The sequence below is a fragment of the Chlorocebus sabaeus genome, chromosome 7 (genome assembly GCF_047675955.1).
Source record: "Chlorocebus sabaeus isolate Y175 chromosome 7, mChlSab1.0.hap1, whole genome shotgun sequence".
Lineage (NCBI taxonomy): Eukaryota > Metazoa > Chordata > Mammalia > Primates > Cercopithecidae > Chlorocebus > Chlorocebus sabaeus.
Window position 1 is genome coordinate 61207957 of NC_132910.1, and position 27238 is coordinate 61235194.

General features: G+C 41.8%; 2 protein-coding genes across 4 annotated transcripts in view; both read right to left on the reverse strand.

Moving 5' to 3' along the window:
• CASP6 (caspase 6) overlaps positions 1–11771 on the reverse strand; it is a 23504-nt gene extending 11733 nt beyond the window's left edge. The window contains exon 1 of one of the 3 annotated variants that reach the window (XM_007999523.3): positions 11665–11771. Coding sequence is in view for 1 of the 3 variants with exons in the window: in XM_007999522.3 (XP_007997713.3) it covers positions 3068–3107 (40 nt within the window). In the remaining 2 variants the exon portion in view is untranslated. Of the gene's footprint in view, positions 1–3067; positions 5519–11429; positions 11534–11664 lie in introns of those variants that run through there. The other 2 variants (XM_073017539.1, XM_007999522.3) reach the window with 2 other exon arrangements.
• On the reverse strand, positions 11602–25381 carry PLA2G12A (phospholipase A2 group XIIA). The gene is made up of 4 exons (XM_007999526.3): positions 24890–25381; positions 18594–18670; positions 17446–17611; positions 11602–14453 (listed from the first exon to the last, which is right to left on the reverse strand). Exons 1-4 carry the CDS (start codon positions 25095–25097, stop codon positions 14335–14337), a joined length of 570 nt encoding a protein of 189 aa, XP_007997717.1. The 5' UTR covers positions 25098–25381; the 3' UTR covers positions 11602–14334.
• Positions 25382–27238: the final 1857 nt, after the last annotated feature.

Genomic DNA, 27238 nt, shown 5'->3' on the forward strand with positions numbered 1-27238 from the left:
ATATGCCCTCACATTAGTCAAGACCTACAGGTTTAAGAATGGCTAACTAGTATCAAGTAGCTGCTCAAGAAAATCTATTTAAAACGATGTGCAGGCCGGGCATAGTGGCAAGCCTATAGTCCCAGTTACTTGGGAGGCTGAGGCAGGAGGATCTCTTGAGCCCAAGAGTTGTAGGATATAGTGTGCTATGACTGCCCCTGTGAATAGCCACCATACTGCAGCCTGAGTAACAGAGCTAGACCCCCATCTCTTAAAATAATACATTCAGTTTCAAAGTTAACAGATTTGGCAACCTCAGTGAGGGAATTTTTTTTTTTTTTTTAAGTTTTTGTGTTGTTTGTTAATGCTACAGATGTAGGGAAAAACCTAGGCTCTGGACACCCCGGTTCTGATGCTGGCTGGCTGTAACTTACCTTCACTCTCACAAAGTGCACCCTGCATCCTGTAGTACCAATTAATGACCAGGTCCAGTGGCCACTCTAGCAAACACCGAATCAGAACAAAATGCTATGGAGACAGATGTCAGGACCTAAGTTCCAATACTTTTCTGGAGTTGATAAACTTTACCCACAGATTGCAAAGAAAATAACACATCATGACCACCTTGAGCTGTGTATCCCAAGCAGACAAGCTTTCCAGAAGGGGGCACTTAAGTATCATTATGCCGCATTTATATTTATTTTTTATTTCTATATTTTTGAGACGGAGTCTCACTCTGTCACCCAGGCTGGAGTGCAGTGGTGTGATCTTGGCTCACCACAACCTCCGCCTCCTGGGTTCAAGCGATTTTCCTGTCTCAGCCTTCTGAGTAGCCAGGATTACAGGCATGCGCCACCATGCCCAGCTAATTTTTTTTTTTTTTTTTTTTTTTGTATTTTCAGGAGAGACGGGGTTTTGCTATGTTGTCCTGGCTGGTCTCGAACTCCTGGTCTCAAGTGATCCACCTGCCTCAGCCTCCTGGAAGTGCTGGGATGACAGGTGTGAGTCACCGCGCCCAGCCTGCATTAATATTTAAAAACCTGGATAAAGTAAGAAATAGCTTTATTGATATGGAGAAAATAAATTTTAATGAAGGAGCTACCCTCTATAACAGATATAGAAATTCCTTTTCATTTGCAATCTACTTATCAAAAATGTGCCCTTCCTTAAACCTGATTCTTGACCTCTTTTCATCTTTTTTTTTTTTTGAGACAGAGCCTCCCTCTGTCGCCCAGGGTGGAGTGCAGTGGCGCAATCTTGGCTCACTGCAACCTCCTCCTCCCGGATTCAAGAGATTCTCCTGCCTCAGCCTCCCCAGCAGCTGGGACTACAGGCGCCCACCACCGTGTCCGGCCCTCTTTTCACTTCTCTTCCTTTCCAGGATAATGTAACTGCCACCTCCTTGTTCCTTAAATCAGTTTAGGTTTTACAAAACTAATCATTCCTTTTTTCACCTCACTCTAATTTGATAATCCCTCCAGATAATCCTGCCAGCTACCATTTGTTGATGGCCTGACGCCTTAGATACCTTATCTCACAGTTCCACAGCTCAGGAACAGGGACAGAGGGGGCCAGGCGTGCCAAGGTCGGCAAAGTGGAGTTGGGATTGAAAGCCAGGCCCACCTGCAGATTCCAAAGTCTCTGCAGGCCCATCTCCACGCAGCCCCTCCCACCTGAGACCAGCTACCTTTCTACACTTTGTTCAACTTCCCAAACGACTTGGATCATTCTACTGTCATCGTCTTCATTCACTGCACTCTCTATGAAAATCTACCCATCGGCTCCATCAACATGTTTAGTAACCCTATGTAGAGTAACCTCCATCAGGCCTAGAACATGTACGGGGGAGTGCGGTGGAGGAAGAAGAGGAAGGGAGCAGGTGAGTGAAGGAAACCCGGGCTTCCCGCCCCTAGAGATTGCAACTGGATCCTGTGCCTCCAGGACAAGGCTACCTATCTACTCCCTCTACGACCATGTGACTTTTACAACTTGCCTCTGGAGCACCACTTCCTTTGTGCAGCAAAATATAAAAAGTTCTTAAACAAAGGCACTCGAACCAACTGCAAGCGTTTCTTTTTTTTTTTTTTTTTTTCTTGATTCTCTGTCGCGGAGGTTGGAGTGCAGTGGCGCGATCTCACTGCAACCTCCACCTCCCGGCCTCAAACGATTCTCCTGTCTCAGCCTCCCCAGCAGCAGGCGCCGACGCCTGCCTAATTTTTTGTATTTTTAGTAGAGACGGGGTTTCACCGTGTTAGTTAGGCTGGTCCAGAACTCCCGATCTTTGGTGATCCGCCCGCCTCGGCCTCCCAAGGTGTTGGGATTACAGGCGTGAGTCACCGCGTCCGGCCAACTGCAGGCGTTTCGAACTTTTTGTTTGTTTTACTCTGGCCAGGCTTGAAGTTTCTAAACTTTACCAGTAATAAGTGACAGAACGTATGTTCTTAGCAATAGATTATTTTGCAGAGAAATGTTACTGTGGTTTTGGCTCAAGCCCACAGACAGCAGCAGGTTTCCCGGATGCAGAAGAGAGATACCGGGGTATGCTCGCCGCCAGGAACTGGCCGCCTCCAGCTGAAGCCCGGGCGGACTCAGGGCCTTGGCCCGGGCACCCCGCGGCCAGTTATGATTTATGACTCGGCGGAACAACCCCTCCTTTTTACTTTTCGAAGTGAGCAAACAAAAGATCCAACCCCCAAAAGTCAGCATTTAAAACGGCCAGGCGTGGGGGAACGTCAGGCCCAGGTGGGGCCAGCCTTTTAAGGTTTAAACAGCCGGGGCGCCCCGAAAGTGCTCATTGTCCTGGTGGACAAAGGCGGCAGGGGCGCGCCCCGGCGCCGGCGCCGCTACCCGGGACCGCCAGGAGGCGGCGGTCAGGTCCCGGAGTGCTTCTTAGGCTGACGCTCGAAGCCGTCCCCGCCAGCCCTGAGCCCTTCAATCCAAGAGTGCAACTTTTCCAGGCCGCCCTGCAAAGCCGAAGGAACCCGCCGCACCGCTCCGGACCGCGAGACCAGCCGGCTAACCCGCATTTCCCCTCCAGCAGGAGCAAGACGCAGACCTGCTCGGTGCCCAGTCAGCGCCCCCGGCCTACCTGCGGGATGCACCCCGCGGAGCCCCGACGCCGAGCTCATCGCGGCCAAGCGCGCAGCCAGACGCCCTGGCCTCCGCTTCCTGAAGCCAGAGACTCCCGGCCCCGCCCTCTGCCCCCGAGAGTGGGGCCAGTTGGTTCTGGCGCCGCCGTAGCTACCGTGGATCGTGCTGGTCCTTCCCACAGAGTTAAAGCTCCTCCCAGTCGCTCCGCAGCCCGCGGGGGCCAAGAGGGCGGGGAGACGTATGCGGTCTTCGCCTCTAGGCCGGCTGGGACATGCCAGTTGTCACCCAAGGGATACACAGACCGCCTAGCCCGAGGCAATTTCACATCACTTGTGTGAGCTCGGCCTCATTTAATCCCAGCTGCCCCAAACATCTACTCTTCCTGACTTTCTAGAGGTACAGGCATAGATTGTTTTATACCACTTAGCAGATACTGCCTGTATTTCAACATTGGCTCGCTTTGTCTCTGTATCACATTTTGGTAATCTCGCAATATTTAAAAATTTTTCATTGTTATTATGTCTGCTATTGTGATCTGTGATCAGTAATCTTGAATATTATTGCAATTGTTTTGGGGCACCATGAACCGCGCTCATAGAGGAAGGCGAAATTAATCCATAAGCCCTGTATGCGTTTGGACTGCTCCACCGACCTTTCCCTTCTCTCTCCCTCTCCTGGGGCCTCCCTACTCCTGGAAACACAATATTGAAATTAGGCCAACTAATAATCCTACAAAGGCCTCTAAGTGTCCAAATGAAAGGAAGAGTCTGTCACTTTAAATCAAAAGCAAACATGATTAGTGAGGAAGTCATGTTGGTAGGCAGAAAGCTAGGCTTCTTGCTCCAGTTAGCCAAGTTGTGAGTGCAAAGGAGAAAAGCCAAGTCATGAATGCAAAGGAAAAAATTTTGAAGGAAATTAAAAATGCTACTCCAGTAAACACACAAAAGATAATAAAGCTGAACAGCTTTATTGTTGATATGGAGAAAGTTCTAGTTGGTCTGGATAGAAGATAAAACCAGCCACAACATTCCCTTAAGCCAAAGCCTAATCCAGAGCAAGGCCCTAACTCTTCATTTCTGTGGAGGCTGAGAGAGGTGAGGGAGTTGCAAAACAAACGCTGGAAGCTAGCAGAGGATGGTTCCTGAGGTTTAAGGAAAGAAGCTATCTTCATGACATAAAAGTGCAAGGTGAAGCAGCAGCTGCTAATGTAGAAGCTGCATCAGGTTATCCAGCTCTAGCTAAAATCATTGATAAAGGCATCTACACTAAACAACAATCTTTTGTTTTTGAGATAAGAGTCTTGCTCTGTCACCAAGGCTGGAGTACAGTGGTGCGATCTCGTGCAACCTCTGCCTCCTGGGTTCAAACGATTCTCCTGCCTTAGCCTTCCAAGTAACTGGGATTACAGGCATGTGCCACTATGTCCAGGTTAATTTTGTATTTTTAGTAGATATGGAGTTTCACCATGTTGGCCAGGCTGGTCTTGAACTCCTGACCTCGAGCAATCTGCCCGCCTTGGCCTCACAAAGTGCTGGGATTACAGGTGTGAGTCACCATGCCCAGTCAGAAAAACAGATCTTAAATGTATATGAAACGGCCTTCTAGTGGAAGAAGATTCCATCTAAGACTTTCATAGCTGGAGAGAAGTCAATGCCCATCTTCAAAGCTTCAAAGAACAGGCTGATGCTCTTGTATTAGGGGCTAATACAACTGAAGACTTTAAAGTCAACATTCCTTTACCGTTCTGAAAATCCTAGCGCCCTTAAGAATTATGCTAAATATGATCTATAAATGGACCAACAAAGCCTAGTTAGTGACAGCACATCTATTTACAGCATGGCTTACGGAATATTTAAAGCCCACTCTTGTGCTCTAGTGCTCAGAAAAAAAGGTTCCTTTCAAAATATTACTCCTCATTGACAATACACCTGGTCATCCAAGAGTTCTGACAGAGATGTGCAGAGACTGATGCTGTTATGCTTACTAACACAACATCCATTCTGAAGCCCATGGATCAAGGAGAATTTTGACTTTCAAGTCTTATTTACAAAATACATTTCATAAGGCTGTAGTTGTCATCGTGATTCCTCTGATAGTTCTGAGCAAAGTAAATTGAAAATCTTCTGGAAAGGATTCATCATTCCAGATGCCATTAAGAACATCTGTGATTCATGGGAGATCAAAATATCCACTTACGGTATGTAACTAGAAACTAGAGGGGGAAAAAAAAGAAAAACGAAAAATCAAAAATATATGTATCAGCCACAGTGGCTCATACCTGTAAACCCAGCACTTTGGGAGGCCAAGGTGGGAGGATTGCTTGAGGCCAGGAGTTTTGAGACCAGCCTAGGCAACAAAGCAAGACCCTGTCTCTACAAAATTTTTTTTTTAATTAGCCAAGAGTGGCGGCGCATGCCTGTATTCCCAGCAACTCAGGACACTAAGATGGCAGGATTGTTTGAGCCCAAGTTTGAGACTGCAGTGAGCTGATTGTGCCACTGCACTCCAGTCTGGGTGACAGAGTAAGACCCTCTTTAAAAAATATATATATATTCTATTTTAATATATTAAATTTATATTTTATATATTATATATAAATATATATTATGTATATATAAATGTAAATATATATAAATATATTTTTATATAAATATTTTAAAATTATATATACTTCAATTGGCACACTGGGTGGCATTTTATGGGCAGGACAACATACCAACCCATTTTATATATACACACAAACGTTATATACAGGTATATGTATATATACTCCACATTAACAGGAGTTTGAAAGAATTCCAATCCTCATCAATGATGTTGAGGGGTTCAAGACTTCAGTGAAGGAAGTCACTGTAGATGTGGCAGAAGTATTAAGACAAATAGAACTAAAAGTAGGGCCTGAAAATGTGGCTGTATTGTTGCCATCTCATGATAAAAGTTTGATAGATGAGAAGATGCTTTTTATGGATGAACAAAGAAAGTGGTTTCTTGAGATAGAATCTACTCCTGGTGAATATGCTGTGAATACTGTTTAAATGACAACAAAGGATTCAGAGTATTAGTTGACAAAGCCGTGGCAGGGTTTGGGGGGACTGACCCCAGTTTTGAAAGAAGGGTCAAATGCTATCAAACAGCATCACATGCTACAGGGAAATCTTTAGTGAATGGAACAATCAATGGATGGCCAGGTGCAGTGGCTCACGCCTGTAATCCCAGGACTTTGGGAGGCCAAGGCAGGCAGATCACTTGAAGCCAGGAGTTCGAGCCCAGACTGGCCAACATGGTGAAACCCTGTCTCTACTAAAAATACAAAAATTAGCCTGGCACGGTGGCAGGCACCTGTAATCCCAGGTACTCAGGAGGCTGAGGCATGAGAAACACTTGAACCAGGAGGCAGAGGGTGCAGTGAGCCAAGATCATGCCACTGCACTCTAGCCTGGATGACAGAGCGAGACTCCATCTCAAAAAAAAAAAAAAAGAAAAAGAAAAAGAAAAAAGAATGAAGCAAACTTCCTTATTAAGAAACTGTCAGTCACCCCAGCATTCGGCAAATACCACCCTAATCAGTCAGCAGCCCTCAAAAAGACCCACATCAACAAAGATTATAGCTCACTGTAGGCTCAGGTGATCCCTAGCATCTTTTAGCAATATTCTAAAATTAAGGTATATACATTATTTTTTTAGACATGTTATTGCAAACTTAATAGACTACACTTTAGTATAAACAACTTTTATATGCACTGGGAAACCAGAAAATTTGTGTGACTCTTTATTGGCGTTCTGGAACCAAACTCGGAATCTCTCTGAGGTATCCCATAGTTGGTGGCGTATATGTTCCTGTTTCATGTGTAGTCCTTTCCCCAGTGCGAGTTACTTTGTAGGACTTGCAGTAACTTATTTTAAATGCTCTTTGTTTGTATAGGAGACTTGGGCCAAAGTAAACTACAGGTAACTCCTGGATTTTTTTTTTTTTTTTGTGAGACAGTTTTAGCTCTTGTTGCTCAGGCTGGAGTACAATGGCATGATCTCGGCTCACCGCAACCTCTGCCTCCCAGGTTCAAGCGATTCTCCTGCCTCAGTCTCCCAAGTAGCTAGGATTACAGGCATGCACCACCATGCCTGGCTAATTTTGTATTTTTAGTAGAGACGGGGTTTCTCCATGTTGGTTAGGCTGCTATCAAACTCCCGACCTGGTATCCGCCCACCGTGGCCTCCCAGAATGCTGGGATTATAGGCATGAGCCACCGCACCCGGTTACTCCTGGATTTTTCAAATCTGGCTTTCACAGGCAGAGCTAATTCAGGGACAGGATCATGCAGAAATTCACAGAACGATGAGGGTCTCGATGGTGTTTCTTGGGGAAAGCATGTTGTCCTACCCATAAAATACCACCCAGTGTGCTAACAAGGTACCATGGGTTGCTCAATGTTGGATTTAATTTAGCTCCTCCTTGGGTGGTTGGCTATTGTACAAAATTTACTTTGACAATGCTTTCAGATTTGATGAAATGGTGGCTTTATCTTTTGTAATTCCTCTGGACCTTGTAATTTTAAAAGCAAGCAATCTTAGAGTGGGAAAAAATTAAAATGTGTTAAGGCACCATTTCTAATATATTAAAATAAGTATAAGGAATACTTAAGAAATAGGTATAAGGAACTCATCTCATACCATTATTTGGGAGAGAAAAAATCTAATTTGATAACTTCCACATCTGCCTGTGGTTCACGTCTTGATGTCATTAAATAGAGTATGAAATCAAAGAAGGGTTTTTACTCAAACCATTTACTGTTCATTTCACTCTATGCATAAAATATTTCAGAAATCACTGTCTTAGTAACTTATTCTGCAACAAAGACATGGAATATCCATATTTCCCTTGTATGGTGGTTGTGATGATTGGGTTAAGTGACTGTGAAGGACTCAGAATACTGCCTGCCATGTGAAGAGTTCAATGAATATTGGTTATTACCATCTTCTTGTACTCACTGGAAACAGGAGTGGCATTTTTTGGTTTCCTCATTACCTACCCCAGTTGCCTTGCATGTGGCTCAATATTTAGCCATTGACTACAATTCGGGGTTTTCACATTTACACTCTGGCTTTTATCCAGTCTGAATGAGTTATCTGATCACCAGAACTTACAGTCCTTTGGCCTCACTTTCAGAGTCTCTGAGTCCTGAAAACATTCCCTCTACAAGAGTGGAACTCCAGTTGGCTGACTTTCCACTTATCTGAAAAGAGCAGATGGAAGGAATTTGTCATTTTTTCTCCCTAAGTATCTTATCATCTCAGAATGTTACTACTATAGTCTATGTGGTTATATATTTTAAAACAATATTTTGTCTACCTTTTTTTTCCCCTTATTCACCACTGATCAGGATTTTGTCTAAAAACATAAATACAGAGCATTTTCTGGGGTACTTATTTCAGAATTACAAATATATAATTTTAGCCTCTTAAAGCAACAGCTAGCCACAGTAAAATGGCTGAGTGCCTGGGACTGGGAAACAGGCTGCCCAGGTTCTAGTCATGGCTTCCCCATTTTATTTGCTGTTAGATATTTGACAGATAATGCAACTTAACCTCTCATAGCTTCAAACTCTTTGCTGTAAAATAAGGTCCAAATCTATTCCAGAGTTTTTGAGACAGTAAATGGCAAACTCCTATGACAGTACTGAACCCACAGAAAGCTTTCAGTACATTAGTTATTTTCAGCACTGAAGATTATCTAAACTACTTCCCAAGCTGCAGTCTGTGAACCAGCAGTATCATCCTCATCTGGGAACTTGTTAGAAACGCAAATTCTCTTGTCTACCCCAGACCTAGTGAATCAGAAACTCAGGGGGTGGGGTTCAGCAGTGTGTTTTAACAAGCCCGCCAGTGAGTCTCATGCACACTCATGTTTGAGAACCACCAACATAGACTGGAATCCTACCAAGCGCTCTCTTCCCTCTCAAAGAAAAATATTCCCACAGTAAATCCATTAAAATTCAGATACACTAAGTTAACTGATAAGATGACTGGATTCTTCCTATATCTGAATAGTTTTCCATAAAAATGACTTATTGAAACTGGTTTGCCCTCCTATCTCAATCGTGTCTTCATTACAGCTTCTCTGCGCTCAGTGTCTCCTTTATGAAATAAACAGCCATCTCTGTCCCTGGAAAAAGTGTGTCAAAAGATTTTAAAGAGATAGGCATTATTTCAAGGCAATATATTATTTTAAAATATAAATAAAAGTGGAACTTATTGAAACTGAAGGTCTTGGCTTGTCACCTATCATAGGAATGAAATATAGTTAAGTTCAGAGATAATTCTACAACTTAAAAATTTTGGTCACTAATTTTGGTGTTTACCTGTTTTCTCACAGAATTCATAGAAATATTAAATTTCTGTGATTCTGATTGCTATACTTAAAACTTGAAAGCCAACAAAGAAATGTTTGTCAAGTTGTCAACAAGATTTTTGAAGGATGTAATGGAAACTGAATAAGGAAGTCTGAGGCAAAAAGTCTAACATCATTGTGACATATATAAAAGATGACACTACTGATCCCTTTATAGTTTTATTAATAACTATTGTTTTTCATATACTGGTTACACTGATTCATTTTTGCTCTTTTATTTTTTAGGCAGATGGTTGGTTTTTGTAGGATTAAGCAGTGAGGAAAAACAGCAAACTAAAAATGCTACTTCAAATATAGCACCAGTCACCACATAAGGCTTAAATCAATATATTGCAAGTAATTTCTATGAATGTTGAACAATGCAACATAGTGTATGTGAAAAGATCTTGCCTAATAAGTTTCATTCTACTCCTCAAAGTTACTGAAGTCAGTTAACTATTAATAACAGAATTTTTATAGAAAGATTCCATCTTCTTTACTGTTAGATGTTATACCTGTCTTGTACTATGATAAAATAATGAGCATTGTGCATCACACCTTCTGATAATCTCATACTTCTATAAATACTGAAAGAAATAATCACTCTTTTAAATTTAGAGAGAGTGGGTTTTAGGCTAACAATTTGTTTCTTCTTTCCAAGACAGAAGTCTTGTTCTGACGCCTATGCTGGAGTGCAGCAGTGCAACCTCAGCTCACTGCAACCTCTGCTTCCCAGGTTCAACCAATTATTGTGCCTTCACTTCCTGAGTAGCTGGAATTACAAGTGTGTCCCACCATGCCCAGCTAATTTTTGTATTTTTAGTAGAGACAGGGTTTTGCCATGTTGGCCAGGCTGGTCTCGAACTTCTGACTTCGAGTGATCTGCCCACCTTGGCCTCTCACAGTGCTAGGATTACAGGCCTGAGCTACCATGCCCAGCCTCTAAGAACTAATTTTAATGAGTATTACTGGACTAGTCTACAGGTTCACTGAAAGAAAGGCTACCTGTGAAGATGTGTTTAATTAGCTTTTGCCCTCATATCTCAATTCTGTCTTCATTACAGCTCTGTGCTCAGTTTTTCCATCTATGAAATAAATACGGCCATATCTGTCCCTGGAAGAACTATGCCAAAAGATTTTAAAGAGACAGGCATCATTTGAAGGCAGTATTATTTTAAAGTATCAATATTACATTTCTTGCAAAGAGCTGCTGAAAGTTAGTTCTCGGTTTTTTGCTCTTTTAATGAGTTTATTCTGTCAATTGGGAAAATATCAACTTCAAAATCTAAATATATGCCATAATATGTTGGGACAAATTTTGAGTTGAAGACAGCAGTACAAACTCATGTTGAGCTGTGTACACACCTACAATAATAATTACAGATGTGTACATATGCATGGGTTAATATACCTACGTATTTCTCAATTCTGCTGCAAACAATGACATCCCAGTAGCAACAAGCACATCTAATGCCCAGTTCTTGGTTTCTAAGTATGATTCTCCAACAAAAGGAACCAGGGCTCTTTGGAGGAGGGGTTGATTCTAGGGATTCTAGCATTGGGGCAGGGAATATACAAGATGAATCTGGAGCATCTTGTAGTGCCAGAAAGCAAGGAAGTGCTCAAAAATCAAAAGGATGGGCACATCAAACGGACATAGCAGCCAACCTGGCAGAACTCCTAATAGCCAAGCTGGACAATTTAAGCAACAAATAAATACTGTGTTACCCAAAATACAAAATATACATGAGTCCATACTGATATAAACAAATTAGAGTGGGAGGGAGAGACAAAGTTCCCATATGCAAAAATTCCCAATACTACATATGGATATTCCCACTTCCAGGAGGTTGAATGTAATCTTCCCCACCCACCACCTCCCATGACTGGACTTAGTGACAGTTTTCCAAAGAATAGAAGTATGGAAAGGGAAAATAAACAGTAATTTTCAGCAGCAAAAAGCAACACACACTACCTTAACCAAGTGTCCAAAATTAATACACCATCAAGCTGAGAGCATGTAACTCCTGACATGATGCAGTGAGAAGGACCTTCGCCTCTGGTATTCTTCCAAAAAATCCATAACCCCACTCTAATCATGAAGAAAACATCGGACACTCAAATTGAGGCACATTCTACAAAACACCTGATCAGTACTCCTCAAAACTGTCAAGTTTATGAAAAAGAAAGACAGTGGAACTATTACAGACCAGAGACTAATTAGGCATGACGACTAATTCAGTGTGGTATCCTAGACTGGATCCTGGAAAAGAAAAATGACATTAATTAAAAAACTAGTACAGTCTGAAAAATAAAGTCAAGTTCTGTTAATAGTAATTACCAGTATTGGTTACTTAGCTTCTGACAAATGATTCACGGTTAAATAAAAGGTTAGCACTAGGGGGACTGGGTGAGTGGTCACAGAAGCGCTCCATGTATCTTTGCAACTTCTCTGTAAATCTAAAAGTATTCCAAGTTTTTTTTTAAAATCTGAACATAAAAACTGTTTCTACTGATTTTTGTGTAATTTGTGATCATGAATTATATTTTATAAAGATATTCTGAGTTTGTCCTTTTGAGAAAGCCAATGCTGCTAACAAAATTCATGAATTCATTATAAGTGTAAAGTTACCTGGACAAGTATTTCAATAATAAATATTGATAAACCATTAAGTTTTTGTTTTTTTTTAAGATAGTCTTGCTCTGTTGCCCAGGCTGGAGTGCAGTGGCACGATCTTGGCTCACTGCAACCTCCACCTCCTGGGTTCAAGTGATTCTCCTGCCTCAGTGTCCTGAGTAGCTAAGACTACAGGCATGTGCCACTACGCACGGCAAATTTTTCTATTTTTAGTAGAGATGGTGTTTCGCCATGTTGGCCAGCTGGTCTCAAACTCCTGACCTCAAGTGATTCACCCGCCTCAGCCTTCCAAAGTGCTGGGATTACAGGCATGAACCACCATGCCTGGCCGATAAGCATTAATTATTAATAATGGCTTACAAAACTGTATCTTTTATAAAGGTTTGAAATAAAGAATCAATTGAGGATTCCAAACATTTAAGAGGAAGCCCAGTTTGCTCACTTAGCCACAAGGCATACATGCGCCTTGTCTCAGTGGAACAGCTGCCACCAATTCAAGTTGGAAGATACTAGGTTCCTGGCAATGACACATCTCCAAAGTTAGGAACATGGCCCTTTCTCCATAACATATTTTTCCTTCTGCCCTGTTCTACCTGTAATGACTTACAAAGAACCGCCTCTCCCTATGCTGTCCTTCTCTGACTTTGAAAGTCATTTCATCTTAATAACTTTGGCTATGGGTTATACCCAAAGGATATATATGGCTTGAGGTCCTGGGCTACGGAAAGGTTAACAACCAGTAGTCAGAAAAGACCAGTCTAGGAACATAACTGAGCATTCCAAGAGATTGAAAAGTTTTCCACATTCATAGACATCTTCAGAAGCTGTTGAAATTTTCTGGGATTTGCTCTAAACATATGGTAATAATTTTCAATGTAAATAGGAGATCTACAAGAGGCAGTTATTTATATCTTGCCTTTTCCATCCCTTTGGCTCTAGTTAAAAGGGATGCTTTGATACTGAAAAGCAGTATCAAGCACAAATTTTAGTAAGACCACAGTTAGTAAAAGGTTATAGTCTTTAAAAAATCTGTGATAAGAGGCCGGGCGCGGTGGCTCACGCCTGTAATCCCAGCACTTTGGGAGGCTGAGGCGGGCGGATCACGAGGTCAGGAGATCGAGACTATCCTGGCTAACACGGTGAAACCCCGTCTCTACTAAAAATACAAAAAAATTAGCCGGGCGTAGTGGCGGGCGCCTGTAGTCCCAGCTAATCGGGAGGCTGAGGCAGGAGAATGGCGCGAACCCGGGAGGCGGAGCTTGCAGTGAGTCGAGTTCACGCCACCGCACTCTAGCCTGGGCGACAGAGAGAGACTCCGTCTCAAAAAAAAAAAAGAAAAAGAAAAAAAAAATCTATGATAAGAAACAAGTGCTGGGAAATAAATAACAAGGCATAACAGCAAATAGTGCCCTGATGTATTATGTTAAGTATCTTTTCATTTATCTCATTAAATCCATCTTTTCTCCAACTTAACAAAGGTTATAGCAAAAGATAACATTTGTCATGTGAGTAGCTCATAAAATAGGAGTGGCTATGCTTCTGAATCACATTCACATCACCTTCTAGGCATATTACATAATACTCAGCTATCCTGGATTTGCTCCCTACGAGGTTATCAGCTGATGGTTCCAATTTTACAACTGGAAAAATGGAAACCTTGTCCTTGTAAGTAGTCCTAATAGAAATGGGACTTACTCATATGCTCAACGGGCTACAGAGAAACAACATATTATGTTGTACTTTAATGACATATTATGTGTAATTAAAATAGAAAAAAAAAAAGTCCGTTCCTTCTAGGCATAAATGTGTATTTAAAATTTCATAGTAAACAAATACTTGTAAGTAATAATTTCCCCATATTTCCAAATAAGATAATGTTGCATAGACCTTATGAATTTTATATTTGATCTTTTTGGTAAATACGGTTGTGAAAATTGAGTTTATATTCTTCTTTTCAAATATTCTCCGCTTAACAAGCACTTGTTTTTGGTATTGGTCAAGACGTTTGGCATAATAAGTTAGGAAGCAATGCCGGAGAAGATACCTGAGAAGACAAGTGTGCCCTCCCCTATCTCCCTCACTTTTTTTTCTTTGAGGTTTTTAACATCAAGATATAAATTACTGTAAGGTCTCAAAATAATCCTTTCACAAAAATAAGACAGTTTTATGTTGTAAAAACATTAATTATTTGTCAAAGGTTTGTTCTTCCATCTTCATCTGTCAACAGCTGTCAGCATCTCCTTTAAAGATCGGTTTTTTCTTCATAATGACACCTGCATGCAGCTCGTTGGCTGTCCAGATATGGTTTACAACCCAAATGTATAACACTGTCAAACAAGAGTTCCACTGTTGTTTCACATGCTGCAAAATAAGGAAATGGGATTACTGTTGGGCAACTGCATTGCTCTCTTTTCACCTGTGTTACACATTACGGCACAGCAACAAGCATATCCCTCATGAGCACTGAAATGTATTCTAGATGAAAGTCATCAAACTCTCACAAGCTGTAGCATATTTACATACATACATGTAGATATCTACAGACTTCCAGTTTTAGTCTCTTTATCATGCATCTTACTTTTTGTATACATTTAACTGTTCAATCCAATTTTTTTTTTTTTTTGAGACAGAGTCTCACTCTGACACCCAGACTGGAGTGTCATGGTGCAGTCATAGCTTACTGCAGTCTCCACATCCTGGGCTAAAGGGATCCTTCCACCTCAGCCTCCTGCATAGCTGGCATTGCCATGGCCAGCTAATTTTTAATTTAAATTTTTTAAATTTAATTTTTAATTTTAAACAGATACACAACACCACACCCAGCTAATTTTTTTTTTTTTTAAGTGGCGATGAGGTCTCACTATGTTGCCCAGACTGGTCTCAAGCAATCCTCCTAACTTGTCTTCCCAAAGTGCTGGGATTATAGGCGTGGGCCACCATGCTTGGCCCAATTGTTTAAACTAGACAAGTAAGAGTCTTTTAAAATAGCACTGATTAATCAGTGTTAACTTTCTTTTTATTTGAAAAACATAATCACTAAGAGATGTCTGATAATACTCTTAAATTTGCATTTTAAGAAAAAATGTTTTAGGTGCGGAAGAAACAAAGTGTAAAAATTGAAACCTCAAAACATTTCATTATGGCCAATGGCTTCTAAGGACTGATCATACATCAGTTAAGAGGCTTAAAGTAAACGGAATCCAATCTCTTTGACGAATGTCCTAATTTGACTTGGGGATATGGGAGCATAGAAATCAAAAGTACTTTTTCCCAGTCAGGTTTATTTGTTTGTTTGTTTATTTATTTTGAGACAAGGTCTCACCTCACTCTGTTGCCCAGGCTGGAGTGCAGTGGCATAATCTTGGTTCACTGCAACCTCTGCCTCCTGGGTTAAAGTGATTCTTCCACCTCAACCTCCTGAGTAACTGGGACTACAGGCACCTGGCTAATTTTTGTATTTTTTATTAAAGTTGGGGTTTCACCATGTTGGCCAGGCTGCTCTCAAACTCCTGGGTTCAAGTGCTCCACCAGCCAAGGCCTCTCAAAGTGCTGGGATTACAAGCGTGAGTCACTGCACCCGGCCTAGTCAGGTTTTTAAATTTTTTTAAGACTGTGAAAAGGTGATTTATTTACTTTTCTTATTCTAAGAAACCTGAAACATCCAGGTGAGATTATCTTAACATGTTACACTAAAAGAGATATAGCACAGAGTGACTTTTAGTTATCCAAATACTTTTAGTTTCAAAATATTCATGTTAAGGAAGAAACCTGTCATTACAAAATCTTTCAAAGTTCTCCAAAAGACGGTGCCATTAAGAAACAACCAACCACAGAAGTGGAGAGGCTATGACTATTAAATAGGAGGTCACAAGATTATTGGTTTCACATTCTTCTTAAATCAGAAAACAGGAAATAAATCCATCTATGCTTCAGGTTTACAGCTAGTTTACTTTAGCCAAAAGCTGCAAAGGGAGACAGAGGCTGTGAATTCAAGATTACCTGCAGCAGAGATTTCTTCCTTGACATGAATTATTAGGATGTTAGAATCAGGGCTATAATATGAGACTATTTGGAGAATACTGTGTAATAGACAGAACACAGATTTTAAAGTCAGGCTAAATGCTCACTTGGGGCAAGTTACTGTTTTCTAAACCTTCGTTTCCTTCCTTGAAAAATGGGGATAACACCACCTACCTCTTTAGGTTTCTGTTGGCATCAAATGAAAACATGAATAAAATATCTAGCACAGTATCTTATGATAAGTGCTTAAAATGTTATTTTCCTTTCCTGCCTTGCCTCTTCTGATTTCAGTGTATGATATGTTCTTTGGCTTGACAGTAGAGAAATATTATAACTATTAGTATTTGAATGGTGATTTATTTGTATTTCCACAAATACTTCGTTTCATCCTTATGACAACTCTATGAGGTGAGTATCATCATTCTCCTTTTAAAAATGACACCAAAGGGCCCTTTCCCTTTGCTAGTTTGGTTTTGTATCTCTTCACCATAATACCTCATGGCAGTGAGTACAACTATATGCTGAGTCCCATGAGTCCTCCTGGTAAATCACTGAACCTGGGGGTCATCTGGGGACCTTCCCAACAGAAACAGGTAAAGACAAGTCTTCTAGAAATTCCTACTCCAAATCCAGTGTGCAATACTCTTAAATTCACTGATGGTATGGTCTGAATGTTTGTGTCTCTTCGGAGTTCATGTTGAAATCCTAACCTCCAAAGTGATGAAATCAGAAGGTGAGGCCTTTGGAGGTGTTTAAGTTCAAAAGGATGGTGAATGTGATTAGTGCTCTTATAAAAGAGGCCCCAGAGAGCTATCTAGTCCTCTCCACTAAGTGAAGACACAGTTAGAAGGCATCTGCTGCGAACTAGAAAATGAGTCCTCATCAGACACCAAATCTGCTAGTGCCTTGATCTTGGACTTCCCAGCCTCCAGAACTGTAGGAAATAACTTTCTGTTGTCTGTAAGCCACCCGGTCTATGGTAGCAGTCCAGACGGACTAAGACAACTGGAATCAGAGTTTCAAACATTAGCTACTTTAGGTTGTTACATGATGATTGGAGATATATTTTAGGGTACAAGGTAGATGAATTCTTCTCTCTCTTGGCCTTAGACACCCCTACTCTCCCAAGGTTTCCTAATGCTTTTTGCTTCTGTGACTGTAAATCATTTTAGATTACAAAATCATCAGCTCCTCACCTCAGAAAATTGAAGTCTGTGTCACAATAGATAATATATGTGAAAGATTTCTATTGATAAACCCTATACTAAAACATAAAGCATTTGATAAAACTTTAAAAAGTACACTCATCCCCAAGCCATCAGAACATCCTTACCCTGAACATGCTGAGTGAGTCCTAGTGTTTTCTGTACATCGCGGCAGATCTTGGAGAGACAATATTGGAATTCCTCATCACAGTCATTCTTGCTTTTGCCACAGGTCTCATAGCACCTGTCGTGTTGGTTGCAACACTTTGTCAGGGAAGGGATACCAATGTTAAGCTGCAAAAGGCATTTGGATGGATTACTGTCAATGAAATGCAAAACTCCTCTGCTGAAGTACCACATTCAAATAGATTAAATAGGCATAAATGATAATGACTGCTGTATAGATAGTTCCAAAATCCATTTCTGCCTACAAATATTTTCCGTGTTGTAAATCTCCCCATTACACTTACCCACACCCACCCATGTTACTCTCTCAGCCATGCCTCACTGCTTCCTATTCTGCACAGGTAACACTCACAGTTACCTGTCAGTAACAAAACTTCCATTTGTCCAAAACACAAAACATAAGTTTTAAAAAAAGAAAGATAAATCTAAGTCCATTAAACCGAGATTCTCCAGGGGCTAGGCAAGTATGATTTTTGGATATTCAAAGTGTTTTGTGGCCTCTCCTTCCAAATAAAATTTACTTTATGTGAAATATCACAGAAAACTTTCCTACAACTCAAATTTTGTTGTTTTTTGATCTTTAAATATTTCTCCATTCCCCAAAGATACTATTACTCTGAATCTATAACTTCAATTATTTTAAATAACTTTATACACAAAATCCTTGTGTCTAGGAATCATTCTCATAAACATTTTTTTCCCCATAATACTTGGCTTAGATCCAGTCTCTCCTACAACAACCACACAGCTATCCCACTTAGTCTTGTTTTAATGTAGAAAACATGATTTATCTATACTTTTTCCCTCTAAGTAGTATTACTTCTGTACTCCAAACTTTTCAACTATGTATGTGATAATATTAGGAAATATCACTTAAATAGTATGAACATCTATAAGATTCAAAAATAAAACAACTTTACTTCAGTTACTTTGGTTAGGAGTTTTGCCAAAAAGAATCTAATAAACCTGATCACTCTTATACCCAGCTAAATTATTTGTGAATCTAAGAGCATGCTGATAGTCTTATATCACCAAAAGTATTACATGATTTACCAGTTATAAAACTTATCAAATAAAAGACAATATTTACATGAACACCAAACAGTGGAGAGCCACATCCATTCGGTGGGGAGGGTTTATAACCATAACGTGGGAAAGGCTTAGATCCTATAAAATATAAATGGTATCATAATTAATTTTCAAATATGATAAAAATAAAATAAATACTCAAAAAGGTCAATATGCTACATTAGTCTTAGAAATATTTAATATTTACTTGAATGCTAACATAAGTGCATATGTCTTTATTCTGATGAGCATTAAGAACGCTAATTAGACTTTTTATTTCTCCTGTGGTGAGGAATATATACAAATGTACACATATATACATATACACATATATAGCAATTCATAAAATGTAATTATTTGTAAGCCTATGCCATATGAAACATACAAAAGCTTATCCTGGACTTCTGGAGATTTCAGAGGTCACTTCCCAGATAGGGTTCATATGTATGAAAGATAAACCCAACCTGTTTTCCTGTACATTCTAACACTTTGTTTTTTAGAGCTAAGATAGTATCTTCCCAATCTCCCACAAATGCTTCATTGCATACAAACCTCAATAACCACTAACCAACCAGTTTACTCGGGCAAAGCCTAAGGCTAAGGAAGACAAAGTCATCTGATGATCATTTAATAACCTTAGTACTACAAGACATTACAGGACCACACAATCTGCCTGCTGCCCTCCCACTTGGTCAACCATTCCACAAATACACTCCTTTGCCATCTAAGGAAAAAGTTAAGAGGCATACTTGGTGAACTACGGTACTCCAGAAGTACTGGAGTTCTAATGAAGTACTTCCAAAGAACAGAAGACTTGGAAGGCTAATGCTCCCCAGTAGCATCAAGTGTTCAGCAACAAGGAAAAAGATGACATTATCATAGCAATCTTAAACTTTGGAAGGTACTTCAGAAACATCTCACCTCATTTAATACAAGCTTACCTCAGAGATACTGCAGGTTCAGTCCCAGACCATCACAATAAAGCCAATATAACAATGAAGCGAGTCACACAAATTTCTTTGGTTTTCCAGTGCATATAAAAGTTTGGTTTACACTATGCTGTAGTCTATTAAGCGCTCAATAACACTGTCTAAAAAAACCAATGTACAGACCTTAATTTAAAAATAATTTATTGCTAAAAAATGCTGACACAGATACTAAGTGAGCACATGTTGAGAGAAATATGGTGCCAACAGACTTGCTCAATGCAGGGTCGCTGCTAACCTTCGATTTGTTAAAAAAAACAAACAAACCACAATTATTTGTGAAGTGCATTAAAGCAAAACACATTAAAATGAAGTATGCTTGTATAGAAATCACTTCAACCTACCAGTCACCTACTGTCTCTTTGAATGTTTCCCACAACCCTCCTACATCAAGAAATAACCTATTCTACTGTGAAATGACATCAATTGTTAAGACATTCTTCTGCCTTCTTGTAAGTTCTACCTATAAACAATCCTCTGCCCCTTGGGGAAACAGAAAAATAAGCCAACTCCCTATTTTACACAATAATCCTTTCAAATATTTGGGGCTACAATTTATCTTGCCTTCTAAAATGAGATATTCCCAGGTATTTTACCCTAAGACATGGCAATTTCCAAATATGACCCCACAGTTGGATACATATGAGTGACACAAAGTATTCTACCAATTTTCGTTTAACATTTATTGGTAGGAGACTTAAATAAAGACAAGGTTACCCTCCAAAAGTAAATTGAGGGTAAAAAAAAGCAACTCTTTCAATAATCAACCATCAAAATAAGTAACCCCTCAAGGTAATAATTGAAAAATGGTTTCAGCTGGGCTCACGCCTGTAATCCCAGCACTTTTGGAGGTTGAGGCGGTAAAACTGCCTGAGCCCAGGTTTTTGAGACCAGCCTGGGCAACATGAGACCCTGTCTCTATTAAAAAAAAATATATGTATATATATACACACACACACACACACACACACACACATATATACATATATATATACACACATGAATTTTAAAAAAATAAAAAAAGAGAAAAAAATAAATGGTTTCAGTGACTTGCTCAGAAGTTCCATGCTCAACTGAGGTCACTATACACAGCCTCAAAAGAGTAGTATAACCTCATGAAGATATAAAGCTATAGCCTGGACTGGGAGCGATGGCTCACACCTGTAATCACAGCACTTTGGGAGGCCGAGGCAGGTGGATCACCTGAGGTCGAGGGTTCGAGACCAGACTGACCAACATGGCGAAACTCCATCTCTACTAAAAATACAAAATTAGCTGGGCATGGTGGCACATGCCTGTAATCCCAGCTACTCAAGAGGCTGAGGCAGGAGAATCTCTTGAACCCAGGAGGTAGAGGTTGCGGTGAGCCAAGATCGCGCCATTGCACTCCAGCCTGGGCAACAAGAGCAAAGCTCTGTCTCAAAAAACACCACCACCACCACCACCACCACCACCACCACCACCAACAACAACAAAAAACCTATAGCCTGCTCTAAAGGAACAATCTATACAAAAAGGAATGGTTATGATGAGTCTAGAAAAGGGAACGCCAATGATAGCACTTAGGTCTTGTTTTTCTAACCCTGTCTATCATAAGGATGGGTCCTTCACTTCCCTTGGAAGATGAGGGTAGATGACTCAAGCTATCACAGAGAAGTCACCGTGATTCTTCAACTCCTACTTTTAGTCCTTCATTCTTTTTTTTTTTTTTTTTTTTTTGAGATAGAGTCTCGCTTTGCCTCCCAGCAAGCTGGAGTGCAGTGGTACGATCTTGGCTCATTGCAACCTCTGCCTCCCGGGTTCAAGCGATTCTCCTGCCTCAGGTTCCCCAGTAGCTGGGACTACAGGCGTGCGTCACCGGGCCCGGCTAATTTTTGTATTTTTAGTAGAGACGGGGTTTCACCATGTTGGCCAGGCTGGTCTCAAACTCCTGACCTCATGATACACCCGCCTAGGCCTCCCAAAGTGCTGGGATTATAGGCGTGAGCCATAGTGCCCGGCCCGGTCCTTCATTCCTAAGAAAACAGTTTATGACTTGGCTTCCTACTTACAAGGGCCTACAGAGGAAGGACATACTAACTACTTGGATGTCCAGTGGGCATCTCAAACTTAAGCTGTCCCTCCTGACATTCACCTCAAATTTGTTTCATTCACAGTTCCCTGTTTTCAGTTAATGGTAACTCTATCCTTCCAGATGCTCAGAGCAATAATGTCAGCCATTGTTGCTTATGTTCTTGCGTTCTTATACCCCGCATTCAATCCAACATATATCCTGTTGGTATATCCTGTTGACTTTACCCTCAAAATATTCAGAACTAATCACTTCTTACCATCTCTACTACTACCAATCCCACTCCAAGCCACAATGGATTACTGCTATAAACTCCTAACTAGTTGCCCTACTTTGGTTCCCCTGCCCCACACTAACCCTCATAATCCAGTCTCCACACTGAGCACAAGTGATCTTATTAAAATATGTTAGATCATGTCTTTTTCTGCTCAGAGCCTCTCCAAAGACTTCTCATCTTTTTCAGAACAAAAGCCAAAGTCTATAAAGCCTATGAAACCGTGTATAACCTGGTCCTCCCATGATTTCTCTGACCTCATCCTCTTCCTATTCTCTCTTCCTTTCTTCCTTAACCTATTCCTCTTTGCTGTTCCACAGACACTGCAAGTCTGCTCCTGTACCAGGGCCTTTGAACCTGCCCTTCCTGCATGTGGATGCCCTTTTTCCTGACACTAGTTTCTCTTTTACTGCTATGGTTGGAATGTTTGCATCACCCCAAAATTCATGTTGAAACATAATCACCAATGTGATGGCATTAGGAGGTGGGACTACTGGAGGTGATTAGGTCATGTGGACAGATCTCTCATGAATGGAATTTGTGCCCTAAAAAAGTGGCCCTAAAGAGCTGCCCTGCCCCATCCATCACCATGTGAGGACACAGCTAGACGGTGCCATCTGTGAACAAGGAAGTGGACCCTTACCAGACAATGAATCTGCCAAATGCTTGATCTTGGACTTCACAGCCTCCAGAACTGAGGGATAAATTTCCGTTGTTTATAAGCCACTCAGTTTAAGGCATCTTGTTATAGCAGCCTGAACAGACTAAGACATTCACCTTCTCAGCAAGTCTTCCCTGACCACACTATTGTAGCACATATGACCTTCTAACATACTGTATCACTAATCTACTGATTTTATTATGTCTCCCCACCCTAAAATGCAAACTCCTTGAAAGCAGACATTTTTGTGTTTTGGATTCCCAGTGCCTAGAACAGTGCCTGGAATAACTTTGTGATGAATTTTTGCAATAGGTATGTGATGAATTAATGAACAGAAGACTTGGAAGGCTAATTTCCATGGCGGTTGGAATATTCATTATAAATGGAGATCATCCATTGAGAAACCCTGCTGTTTGCCCTAAAGCCTCTTTTGAGTTTGGTGAGCATTCATCAGCCTCCAAAGACTGATCACTTCTAGCTTGTCACATCTCTTTAAAATACGGCACCTCAGACTGAACATTGTAGGGTAAGATGGGCTTTTTAGCCTTTTGTGGTGGATAAAGTACTTGTATTAAAACAGCCTAACATAGTATGTTTCAGCTGTGCCTCACTGCTAACATAGACAGTAGTTTAAAAAAAAAAATCAGTTATTTCTAAAATTGACTTTTTAATACCTACTGCTAGAGGCTTAGCACCTTTGCAATTTAATTTTGAGCCTAAATATAAGATTGTATATAGTAAGATTCAATCTTGTTTGTTTCAGTTCACCATTCTCGACTGCTCAGCAGTTTTTAAATCTAGAGCTATTCACCCAGTGTTGCCTGTTGCTCCCAGATATTCACAAATTAAGATGTAGATATTAATCAGGACAGGTGTCCACTACAGATGAGTCCTCTCTCTAAGCAGCGGTGAAGTCATCAAATCATATCCAGTTTTTCTCACAGGAGTATCATGAGAAACTATATATTTATCTATAGTTTTCTTTGCCCTAACAACACACTATAAACCTCTTCACAGCTCCACAGACAGAGATTTTTGTGTTTTACTAACTGCTGAATCTCAAAGTAGAACAACATCTGACCCACAGTTGGGACTCAAATATTTGTATAATGAATAGGAATGACTAAGTAAAACTGTAACATTTGCTTCAGGAAAGGCAACCATTTGATCCTTAAATTATGCACTTAATCCTCCTCACAAGTTCTACAAGAACAAAAACATCTTTATGAAGCATACGTTTAGCTGGCAACATTTAGGCACAAATTTAAGAAGCAATGAAACATGTCTCAGCACCTGTTCAGCGCTTTAAAGTACACAAGATACAGTTCATCCTTTACTTCTATTAACATAAAACTAGAAATTATCTTGAAAATTGCAGGCAGCAGGTGGCATCACAGCTTTACATGATATCAGTTCCTTTTAAGTTCACCTCTACAACCAGGTTCCAACAATGAAGTCACTGAATCCCCTATTATTTTCTGCTGCCAGCATACTGAGACTCTAACCTTGGCTAATCTTATTGGAAACACGATCTCCCAAGTGCTATTTTAACATTTTCAATTTCCAAACGAAAGTCTAATATTTTTCTGACCTATTAAAATATTTAAGCACTCAAAAATGTGCTACAAAAGAATCATCTGTCTGAAATACTGAGTTGATCAGTACTCATACTGCCACCAAACAAGTTCTCAGGTTCAAAGAGAAAGTTCGAAAAATATTAAAAGAGTAAACGAAAATAACTGTATTAACGTTAACCAACAATGAGGAGAGGGGTAACTGATATCTAAGGAAAGGAGAGTTATCGGAACCCTTTCTCAACACTCGAGTACACCAAGTCTGTACAAAGGTCGCAAGTTATTGTCTGTGGGTTTGCAGAAAAAAAAAAAAAAAACATTTAATATCAATTATAGAGAAAGTTAATACGGCATGGTTTTTAAATTCTCAGTTTGCTTCGCATGTTCATCCAATTTACGGAAGCAAAAACTGAGCTAAAATCAGTCTGTTCCACTCCATTCCCATGATTCCCACGTCAGTAAGTTCTTGGGCAACTTGGTGCAATTGAAGGGGGAAAAGGTAATTCAGAAGCAACGCAAATGGAACGGACAGTACACTCAGGTGACCTCTCACATTCTAACAATAGTGGTGCGAACTTGTACCCAGCTTGCTCAATCACAAGAAACGCAAGATTCTAGCAGTGGTTAAGTTTTTCCACAGCCGAAGGACACCGTCAAGGTCTGCCTTGCATCTGTCACTCACACCTCCAGGACCTCCGTCACCCCAATCCCCCGAAAGTACGAGCCCTCGCTGGGCCCGGGTGCCCCCTCACCGTCACGGCATTTATACTGGCAGAGACCGTCCTCGCCTCCCAGGAGGTCCAAGGCGGCGTTCAGGTACGTGTCTATCTTATGAACGCCGTTCCGGATGGTCTTCAGGGTGGCCCTCCAGTCGGTGGTCTGGGCCTCCTCCTGGCACCTGACAACAGCGGCCATGAGGAGGAACAGGAGGGTGAGCGCGGGGCGCGGAAGCAGGGCCATCCGCGCAGCGCGGGGCTCTACGGGTCCCCGAGCTGCGGCGGGGGGCGCGTCCCCACAGAGCCCCCGGGACGCGCTACGCAGCGGCGCGGGCCCCGGGCTTGGCAGCCGCCAGCTCCATATCCACGCCTCCTTCCCGGCTGGCCGGCAGGGCCTCGTTGGCTTTACGTGAACCGCCTCGGGGAGGCAGCGCCGTCGCGGGGACGCGCCCGCTCACCTGGACCACCGCGCCCGCTCACCTGGGCCAGCGACCGTCCCTGTGCGCCTGCGCCGAAGCACGGAGCGTCAGCGGCGCACGGGAGGGGCGGGACGCGCAGGGGGTGGGGCAGGGGCGGAGTTGGTGGGGGTGGAACCGGGGTGGGGCGCGCGGGGCGGGAAACGGGGGCGCGGCCTCTATGCCCACGTGGTCTCCGCGGCGCCCTCACAAGGGCCTTGGTCCTGGTTCACGAGGGAACCTTAAAAAATACCCAGGCCTGGGCCCCTTTTCTGGGGAGCCTGATTACGTTGGTCCCAGGTGGCAGTGGGCGCCGGTATTTTTTAAAAGCTCTCCGGGCTGTTAACCGTAAAGCGAGAGTGCAGAGCTAACCCAGGTGGGGTTATCTCTGACCTGGCCAGTCGGGGCTCAGCGCAGTAGCCCCGAGAGACAAGCTTTCTGGGTGTGGACAACATGGGAGAAAATAACCCGTGTCCCCTTCGCAGAGAGGGCTGCGAGAGGTCCAGCTGAGTTTCCGGCTTGAAGACATGGTTCCATTGGCAATGTGGGCAGAGTCCGGCTCTCAGCTCGCAGAGCAGGGCTTTTCCTCCTCGCGTCCTCTCCCGGTCCTCCAGATCTGCTGTGGCCGCGGTTGGGAGCGGGATCTGGGAGATGCCAACCCAAGCCTTGGCGATGCCTGACTCTAATCAGGACGAGCTAGATGCTAGTTTAGACTTTCCGTAAAAAGAAAATAGTCCAACAGTAAAAGTCATAAAATTCTCGCCTGGTAAGGAAGAAACGGTAGTGTAAACTTTAAACTACAGTTAAAAAAAATATAAATAAAATAAATCTTAAGGAAGTTCATTGTTTTCCTACTGAAGGGATTTTGTAACTTGATAGTTACAGTGACGTTTGTTTCTCTGTACCCACCACCCTGCCCCCAGCATTGTGCAGGACCCATAAATAACTATTGCAGTAGTACTTTGTATCGGTTATAAATATCTGTTTTTCTTAGTATCACAGTAGTTTCCAAGAATTTTACAGTAATATCCAGAGCAATGTTGAAAGTGTTGGGCAGGCCAGGGGCAGTGGCTCACGCCTGTAATCCCAGCATTTTGGGAGGCCGGGGCAGGTGGATCCCTTGAGGTCAAGAGTTTGAGACCAGCCTGGCTCACATGGTGAAACCCCATCTCTACTAAAAATACGAAAAATTAGCCAGACGTGGTGGCGGACACCACCTCTAATCCCAGCTACTCGGGAGGCTGAGACAGGAGAATCGCTTGAACCCAGCAGGGGGTTGTTGCAGTGAGCTGAGATTGCGCCACTGCACTCCAGCCTGGGTGAGAGAGCGAGAGAAAGAGAGAGAGAGAGAGAGAGAGGGGAGAGAGAGAGAGAGAGAGAATGAGAGAGAGAGAGAGAGAGAGAGAGAGAGAGAGAGAGAGAGAGAGAGAGAGAAAGGAGGGAGGGAGGGAAGGAAGGAAGGAAAGAAAGAGAAATTAAGAATTGGGCATAGGTGTGTCCTTTCTATGAGAATTACCAATAAGTTCTAGGTTTGGCCTTTTGTGTTTGTTACAAACTTAATGAGCTTATAATAAATGTTCAGTGCACAGTTTATAAAAATTACATCCCTCTTTATTGAGTGCTTACTTTCTGCCAGGCACTTCGTGAATATGATCACTCACATTGAGAACACTGCTTTACAAGGATGCAGGCTTTGAGTAAGTTAGAAACATAGAAAGGCATTCCTCCCTACAAACGGGGTAGCCCAACAAACGGGGTAGCCCAACAAACGGTGTAGCTCCAGGCTGGAGACCGCCTGCACATCACTCAGGCCCTCAACCAAGAGTCTTGGGCACTGATTAATTCCTACCACAATGGAGAAGGGGGAAGAATGTTCCCTGGAAGGTATTATTATCCTCCTCTTTTACAGTAAAAGAGTCGAGGTGAGAAG

Excerpts from the sequence above, each read along its gene's own strand:
- PLA2G12A (XM_007999526.3), bottom strand. The coding sequence starts at position 25,097 with ATGGCCCTGCTTCCGCGCCCCGCGCTCACCCTCCTGTTCCTCCTCATG. Across the intron at positions 18,671-24,889 it reads CCAGTATAAATGCCGTGACG|GATCTAAGCCTTTCCCACGT; the intron begins GTGAGGGGGCAC and ends TATATTTTATAG. Across the intron at positions 14,454-17,445 it reads ACTCACTCAGCATGTTCAGG|CATGTGAAACAACAGTGGAA; the intron begins GTAAGGATGTTC and ends CTTATTTTGCAG.